Source organism: Mus caroli, chromosome 17 (genome assembly GCF_900094665.2).
Source record: "Mus caroli chromosome 17, CAROLI_EIJ_v1.1, whole genome shotgun sequence".
Lineage (NCBI taxonomy): Eukaryota > Metazoa > Chordata > Mammalia > Rodentia > Muridae > Mus > Mus caroli.
In genome coordinates, this window is record NC_034586.1 from 52,039,881 (window position 1) to 52,048,670 (window position 8,790).

The 8,790-nt window shown below is 41.6% G+C and overlaps 1 protein-coding gene across 4 annotated transcripts in view; it reads right to left on the reverse strand.

Moving 5' to 3' along the window:
• Positions 1–4,088: 4,088 nt before the first annotated feature.
• Positions 4,089–8,790, reverse strand: part of LOC110283827 (protection of telomeres protein 1-like) — a 49,742-nt gene continuing 45,040 nt past the window's right edge. For all 4 annotated transcript variants that reach the window (XM_021149361.2, XM_029471541.1, XM_029471542.1 and 1 more), the window contains exons 16-17: positions 5,861–5,966; positions 4,089–4,619 (exon numbers count right to left, since the gene is read on the reverse strand). In XM_021149361.2, coding sequence (XP_021005020.1) covers positions 4,507–4,619; positions 5,861–5,966 — 219 coding nt within the window. In that variant the 3' untranslated portion in view covers positions 4,089–4,506. The remainder of the gene's footprint in view (positions 4,620–5,860; positions 5,967–8,790) is intronic.

Here is an 8,790-nt window from a genome sequence, read left to right on the forward strand (position 1 = left end):
AGCGGCAAGGAGACAATGCTATGGGTTAGGGAGTCAAGAGAACATGGCCCTCGTGGCTAGTTAAGAGCAATTGGAGTTAAGAGCAGCCCAAATGAAACAGAGTAAGTAGTAATAATTCAGGGCTATCAATAGGAAAGTAGATTCTAACACATACAGGATAGACTCAGCTCTTGTTCTGGGTAAGGTTTATTGGAAATATAAAAGTGGTGAGTGTGTATTTTATCCAGAAACCAAATGATCTAAGGCTGGGTAGAAACCCTGGGTTGGGATTAAATAATTTCAACAATATGGGTGCTATGTAAATGACCCCTTACAGTGTTACCCCACATTCCACAAGTTCCTTTGCTGTCTCACAGGCCAGGTTTGTGACATCATCGTGTGTGTGTGTGTGTGTGTGTGTGTGTATGTGTGTGTGAGAGAGACAGAGAGAGAGACAGACAGAGTCAGAGAGAGAGAGAGAGACTCTACTTTCTTCTACCAAGTCTCTGCACTAGTCATTATAATAAAGCACAGGAACCAGGAAACTTCACACTCAAAGCTCTACCACTGTACAGTGAAGAACTATGCAGGAAATGGTGCTAGGGACCTTTTTATTGAAAGAACCAAGTCTGAAATGTGGAGAAGACATCTCCTTATTTAGGTCTCCTGGAAGAATTTGAGACTAAAGTGCCCTCAAGAGTGAGTAGAATCCTAAGACATCAAGCTCGAGGCAACCTTACCTCTTAGACAAAGGCCTAGACTACTCATCAGGAAGTGAAATATTTGGGATATATTTTGACTAGAGAGGCAAGTCTAAAGGATGACACAACTAGACAAAAAGATTCAAGTTTGTATTTGGGGCAACCACTGCAATCCATCGCACTGCATCATGTAGAGGTTATCCCAGAAATAAGGAGCCGCCTACATTAACTGCAAATAAACTAACAATATGTCAGTGTGTCCTCTTTACACTGATACATTTTCATAATACTATTTCTCCTGCCTCAACTATTTCCAGATCTTCTCCACCGTAACATCTCCCCACAACCTTCAGGTCTTCTTTCTTTCCTTTCTTTGTAAAACAAACAGGCCAAGAAAAAAAGAGTCCATAAGCTAGAATGAAAAAAATAAAATAACTAACTCAGAGAAAGGCAGTGTTTCATCTGCAGTCCTGCTCTTCTTCTTCCTAAGAATTTTAATCATAAAACACACGAGTAGGTTGTCTGTTCCTGACCAACTTTCATCAATCCTTCTGATTTTATTTTGTCCCTTCCTACAGGCAGAATCCCATTGATTACGGTTTTAAACATGGTAAAAGCATTGTCAGCTTCTATAACTTTGTTATAGCATGCATCCAGAATGTCAAGAATAACTTCCTCTTGAAGGTTCCTGACATACACAGTGTAACAGGGATGCAGAGTCCGTTGGTTGTATGCCCAAGAGTGGGATGGGATGGGACAGCCGTTATAGTGATTTGAAGCTACTCCTACTGATTTCCATAGCAGTTGCACCAGTTTGTACTCTCACCAATAGTGAATAAAGTATTCTTTTCCTCCCATCAACATTAGGCTGTTTTCATTCTTTTAAAATTTCTTTTCATTTTAATTACAATATAACTTCACTCTCCCAATCCCTGTTCCATCCCTCTCATGTCCTTGCTACTCCCAAAATATTAGCCTCTTTTTCTTTATAATGTGTGTGTATTATATATGTATGTGTAAGTATGTATGTATGTATATATGTGTGTGTGTATGTATGTACAAAATGAAAAATGCAACCTGTTAAGTCTATTTTTGTTGTTTCTGTATATATGGTTTTAGAGCTAGCCACTCTGTATTAGATACCTAGTCAGCAGTTTCATCTCTGAGATAGGCTAATTTTCTCTCTTTCATCAGATATTACTTGTCTAAGGGTAGTTCCCCCATGATATTTCCCCCTTCCACACTAGTGTGTCTAATAGTGCTGCCAGTTTTCAAGGATTATTTATGAAACTACATTGTTGAGGGATTATGGGTGGATAAAACCTGTCATTTCTGAGACAATCTTTAAAGCACATTTTCAAAATCTTTTTGCTGTGTTCATGAATTCATTTTCTAATTACTATATATGAAAATTTTACATTTAATCAGGTATGTTGGTTTAGAAATTCCATGTTTGTTGTGTCCTTATCTGTTTTAAGAATTAGTATAGTGCTGTTTTTACAAAAATAGTTTGGGAATATTCTTTCATTTTACACTCTATAGAATATTTTGAGATGTACTGGAATCCTTTAGATTTTAAGAGTATAAGTTTGTTGTCTTTCTGGCAGACAGACAGAGACAGACTGAAAAAGCTATACAGCTGAATCATATGTAGGCATTTTCACCATTAAATTCTTACAGATAACTCTATCTTGTGTTAAAATAAAACAAAACCACTAGCAAGCAGAAATGGTTTAATTACAAAATTAGGAAGCGGTCGTTCATTTTCCTTTTTACAGAAAAAAAAGTAGTGTTATTCTACTTCAAAGATCTATGCCATGTCTCATTAAAGACTTGTCATAGTACATCGGTGACACTCACTCAGACAAAAATTTGTTCAAGGGGAACTCAGGTAACAAGATACTCATGTGAATGCACAGGAAGTTTTCTTACACCAGGACTGGCTAGGCAATTCCTCTGTATAAAACTGAAGTTAAATGGGAAATCAATTTTGCTGTTTCTCAGAAGATTGGGAATCAAGACCCACACCTCTCTGGAGAACATTCCCAAAACCTGTTCTACCACACCACAAGGACACTTTCTCAAACATGTTTATAGCAAAACAACCTAGGTATTCTTCAACTAAAAAATTAGATAAAGAAAATGTGGTACATTTAACAATGAAATATTACTCATCTATTAAAAATAAGAACATTGTGAAATTTGCAGGCAAATTGTTGGAACTGGGAAATATAAGAATAAACTGTGAAGAAATAAATTTCAAGTAAATATATGAATTCACACACACACACACACAAATAAAATGCAGTGACATAAAGTTCACAAAACATTCAGACTTTTTTCAGGGGGTGGGGAGCTGCCCACTGCACTGGAGTGTGGTTGATAATGAATACAATTTCTTTCTTTTTTTTATTAATTTTTACACTCCATATCCCATTCCCCACCCCACCCCTACATCCACCCTGACTGCTCCACACCCCACATCTCCTCTACAACACCCCTGTTTCCACATGGATGGCCCCACCACCCCCCACCCCACCTGACCTCTAAACTCCCTGGGGCCTCCTGTCTCTTGAAGGTTAGGTGCATCATCTCTGAATGAACACAGACCTGGAAGTCCTCTACTGTCTGTGTACTGAAGGTCTCATATCAGCTGGTGTATGTTGCCTGTTTGGTGGTCCAGTGTTTGAGAGATCTCAGGGGACCAGATTGAGACTGCTGCTGGTCCTCCTACAGGATCACCCTTCTCCTCAGCTTCTTTCAGCCTTCCCTAATTCAACAACAGGGGTCAGCTGCTTCTGTCCATTGGTTGGGTGCAGATATCTGCATCTGACTCTTTCAGCTACTTGTTGGGTCTTTCAGAGGGCAGTCATAATAGGTCCCTTTTTGTGAGTGCTCCATAGCCTCAGTAATAGTGTCAGGCCTTGGGACCTCCCCTTGAGCTGGATCCTACTTTGAGCCTGTCACTGGACCTTCTTTTCCTCAGGCTCCTCTCCATTTCCATCCTGTAATTGTTCCAAACAGGAACAATTATGAGTCAGAGATGTGACTATGGGATGGCAACCCCATCCCTCACTTGATGTCCTGTCTTCCTGCTAGTGGTGGGCTCGGTAAGTTCCCTCTCCCTACTGTCAGGCATTTCATCTAAGGTCTCTCCCTTTGATTCCTGAGTCTCTCACATCCCAGGTCTCTGGTGCATTCTGGAGGGTTCACTAGCCTCCTATTTCCTGAGGTTGCCTGTTTTCATTCTTTCTGCCGGCCCTTAGGGCTTCAGTTCTTTTCACTCACCCAATACCAGATCAGGTTCCCCTCTCCCCCACACACAACCTCCTTCCACTTTCCTTCCCAGGCCCCTCCCTCCCTCTCCACTTGTGATTGCTTTCTTCTCTCTCCCAAGTAAAATGGAAGAGGATGAAAGAAAGGTATCCACCACTGAACTAAGAGACTCAAGAATAGAATGTGTTATTATCTACACTCACATTATCATCAACTGCTTGTATAAAACTCAGGACAGGAATATAAACCCAACTAGGGATGGTGAGTGAACGGCACAAAAACAAGTGTGTTGTGCAGAAGACAGACCTACAATGTCTGGTAACAATAGAGATTACCTGAAGGAAAAATGAAAACTTGGGTTTCTCCACACAAGATGTGGTCTTATTTTGTAATCTAATTGTCACCCTGGGCATGTTGAGAAAAAAGACATTTCAACATATTCACAAGAAAGTATAAATAACAATACAATGTCTTTCTGTATAAGAGACCTTAAAGCTATAGTGGAAATGGGAATGGATAATTCAACAACACACTACACACAACAGCAGCACTAGATGATGTCTTCTGCAACCATGGTGTCAAATATCTGGTAACATATTTGATGTTCTGTTCCACTTGTGACGTTGTAGGACTTGATGAGGCAATCCAGCCATGGGTACGCATCTACAGACCAAGAGGACATACCATTCAGCCATTAAACCAAGCACAGAACTAGTAATTCTCATTAATTACAATTTTGCCCCAACCTCAGATGAAAGAGATTAAGGGTTTATAAAACACCTGACAGCAAAGGTAGTCTAGCATCTCACCGATGTTTTGCTCCTTTTCTGGAGCTGACTGCTTATGGGCCTCCTGTCTTTTCCTTGACAAATTAGATGGAGGTGAAACCTGAACTTCAGATTAAATCATTTTAAGCCTTACCTGTGACCTGCACAACTGGCAGCAATAATGCCAACCATCACATCTGGCAAGGAGCAGGGCATTTCTACCATCAACAGAAGACCCTAGTAAGCCTGCAAGGCATCTGGCATGGCAATCAAGCTTGGCCATATATCTGTATATCTGAAAACATACCAGGTCCAGAGACTTTGATTTTTGGAAATCTATGTATATTAAGTGCAATATGCAAGACAAATTAAAATTGAAAACAAATGAACATATCTCAATTAAACTTTGCTCCAGAAAAGCAAAATTTCCCATCTCTTGGGAACTGATGTTACATTGTAGAGACCTATTGTGGAGGAAGAAACCCTAATCAGGAGCAAACTCTAACAGTCCCATCACCAACAGTGAAGCAGCCAGAGGGGAGATTTGTCACTGTCAACAATTACTAGAACAATCAAACTGCTTAACATAATTTACTTCTCCAGATTCTGACAGAAAAGAAATGCTGGCCATAAAAGGACTTAGTGACAGTGGCTACAATGTGTACAATTTTTACCAGGGCAGGAGCCTGTGGATGAAGCATATTTGTGCAAAAATGGCTAAAGTTCATAAAGTTTGCAAAATAAATATAGAAAAATTTGAAGCTCATTAGTACCAGAGGAAATCCACTGAGTCAAACATGATTATGGCAGTTTATTTGAGAGCATATTTCTAGTAAATACTGCATCGATTTGTTATAATTGCAACCTCCATGTTTCTATGCTGTACGTATAAACTCAGAGTCAAATACGTTGTGACCAAAAGTGCTATGCTTAAATACATTTCAAAATATTTTAAACCTTATTACTCATATTTATTTTATTTCTGCTGCTATCTCATTAAGACACTGATAGATACTGTTCACACTTAGTAATTCCCAAGGACTCAGTTGGCTTCGTTCTACCCACAGTCTATGGATTAGATACACACTAGGTGCATTTTCAAGGAAGAGAAAGAAGCACCTTTGAAATACTGCCTACCTATTTTTATTCCTGGAGGACAAATGACATTCATGATCTGTTCCAGATTTCTCTGAAGGTCATCATCAGTGAGGACTTCTGATGCTGGGATCTGGAAAAACTTCTCCTAAAAATGACAACAAAGGAATCTTCGTCATTTGAGAAGCTCCATACACAGAAGTCCAATGACCAATTTGCTAAAATGACATATATAGAAATCAATCTATTGCTGGGCGTGGTGGTGCACGCCTTTAATCCCAGCACTTGGGGGGCACAGGCAGGCGAATTTCTGAGTTCAAGACCAGCCTGGTCTACAGAGTGAGTTCCAGGACAGCCAGGGCTGCACAGAGAAACCCTGTCTCAAAGAAGGAAGGAGGGAAGGAAGGAAGGAAGGAAGGAAGGAAGGAAGGAAGGAAGGAAGGAAGGAAGGAAGGAAGGAGGAAGGAAGGAAGAGTTATAGAATTCATAAACTGGAATACTGGTCTAAGCTAAAGCCCAATAATCTTCTTTAAGTCTTTCTCTCTTTAATTAGTCATTTTATTTGTTTACATTTCAAATGATATCCTAATTCTCGGTTACTCCTCCACAGCCCTCCCTATCCCATGCCCCCACGTCTCCTCCCCTTTACTTCTATGAGGGTCTCCCCAAACCACTCACCCACTTGTACCTCCCCACTCTAGCATGCCCCATGCTGGGGTAACAAACCTCCACAGGACCAAGGGCCTCCCCTCCCACTGTCAGATAAGGCCATCCTCTGCTACACATGTATCTGGAGCCATGGATTCCCCCACGTATACACTTTAGTTGGTGGTTTAGTCTCTGAGAGCTCTGAGCAGTCTGGCTAGTTGAAATTGTTCTTCCTATAGAATTGGAATCCCCTTCAGCTACTTCAGGCCTTCCCCTAGCTCTTCCATTGGGGTCCCCAGACTCAGTCGGGTGGTGAGTGTCTGCATCTGTGTTGGTCAGGTGCTGGTAGAAACTCTCAGGGAACAGCCATACAAGGCTCCTGTCTGCAAGTCCTTCTTAGCATCAGCAATAGTATGGGGACTTGGTGTCTACAGATGGGATAGATCCAAGGTAGAGAGGTTTCTGAATAGCCTTTCTTCATTCTCTGTCCCCAGTTTTTGTCTCTGTCTTTCCTTTGGACAAGAACATTTCTGGGTTAAAATTTTTTGAAATGGGTGGAAAGCCCCACCCCTCAACAGAAGCCATGCCTATCTACTGGAGGGGGTCTCTACAGGTTCTATCTCGGCTTTGTTGTGTATTGTGGATAAAGTCATCCCTGTTGGGTCCTGGGAGCCTCTTGATTCCCTGGTATCTGGGACTTTCTAGTGGCTACCCTCAGTTCTTCACCATCCATTGCTACATACTTTTATTCAATTTCCTGACCCTCTGTACTTCTCTCCTGTCCCATCCAATAAGTGATCCTGCTTCACTTTCTTTTCCCTCCCCCTCCTCCCTCCATCTAAGGTCCCTCTATCCCTCTACCCTCAGTGATAATTTTGTTCTCCCATGTAGCACTGAAGCATCCGCTCTTTGGTCTTCCTTCTTCTTAAGCTCCATATGGTTTGTGGATTATATCATGGGTATTCTGAGCTTTTGTGCTAATACCCACTTATCAGTGAGTATATACCATGGTTCTTTTGTGTCTGGGTTACTTCAGTAGGGATACTATTTTCTAGTTCCATCCATTTGCCTGCGAATTTCATGAAGTCATTGTTTTTAATAGCTGAGTAGTACTCCATTGTGTAAATGTTCCACATTTTCTGTATTCATTCTTCTGATGAGGGACATCTGGGTTGCTTCCAGTTTCTATAAGGCTACTATAAACATAGTGGAGCACATGTCCTTGTTATATACTGGAGCATCTTTTGGGTATATGCCCAGTAGTGGTATACTGGGTCTTTTCTGAGAAATCACCAGATTAATTTCCAAAGTGATATTAACAGATTACAGTTGCACCATGAATGGAGGAGTTTTCCTCTTTCTCCACATCCTTGCCAGTATCTGTTGTCACCTGTGTTTTTGAACTTAGCCATGCTGATTGGTAGGGGATGGAATCTCAGGGTCATTTTGATTTGCATTTCCGTGATGACTAAGGATGTTGAACGTTTCTTTAAATGCGTGTCAGCCACAGGTTTGAGATACACATACATAGTACGATAATGTAGGCAGGCTAATGACACTTGTATTCTCAGGAAAAATGGGTATAGTGTTTTAAGAATGAAGGGATATAACATTAAGGAAAATGTATTTCATTTCTTCCTTTTCTACACTATGTTTTAGAGAAAAAAATTCTTGGCTTGCTAACTTCTATTTTCAACACATACATTGCACACAGCTGCTGCTCAGTAAATATTCATTTAATAAGTGACTAGACCTTCAGGTTTCCATCTATGCCACAGCTCTCCATACCCAGGTCCCACTGAGAGAGTGCTGGTCTCCCAGGAGTGCTGACACACCTGTGTGCAGGGGTAAAACCACCACATCTGTTCCTAGAAACTTGTGAGGATCCCTCAGGACACGGGAACTGAGGAACAGCCTGGGAGAGGATCCATCCAGTTTCCATCTGCGCCCAGGAGCTGACCCTGACCACAGTTCTCAGTACCCAGATCCCATGGGGATAGAACAGATCTCCCAAGAGTGCTGACACCCCTGAGCACACAGGTGAGACCACCACTTCTGCTCAAATTACTGGCCCAAGAGGGATCCGCCCAGAGCCATCAGGACACCAGAACCAAGGAATAGCCCAGGACAGGATCCTTCTGTGGAGAGCCGTGCTCGTGCCGCGAGCAATCACCATTATAAGATGGCGCTGGCCTCCGCTGTGACAAACTAGTAAACAAGCCTTGTGCGCAAGTGCAAGAGTGAACTCACTCCTAGTCACTGCCCATTCTCGGGGTGTAATAGTGGTGTGATGAGCGAGCAACGAATCAAGAGCTGTCACGCCA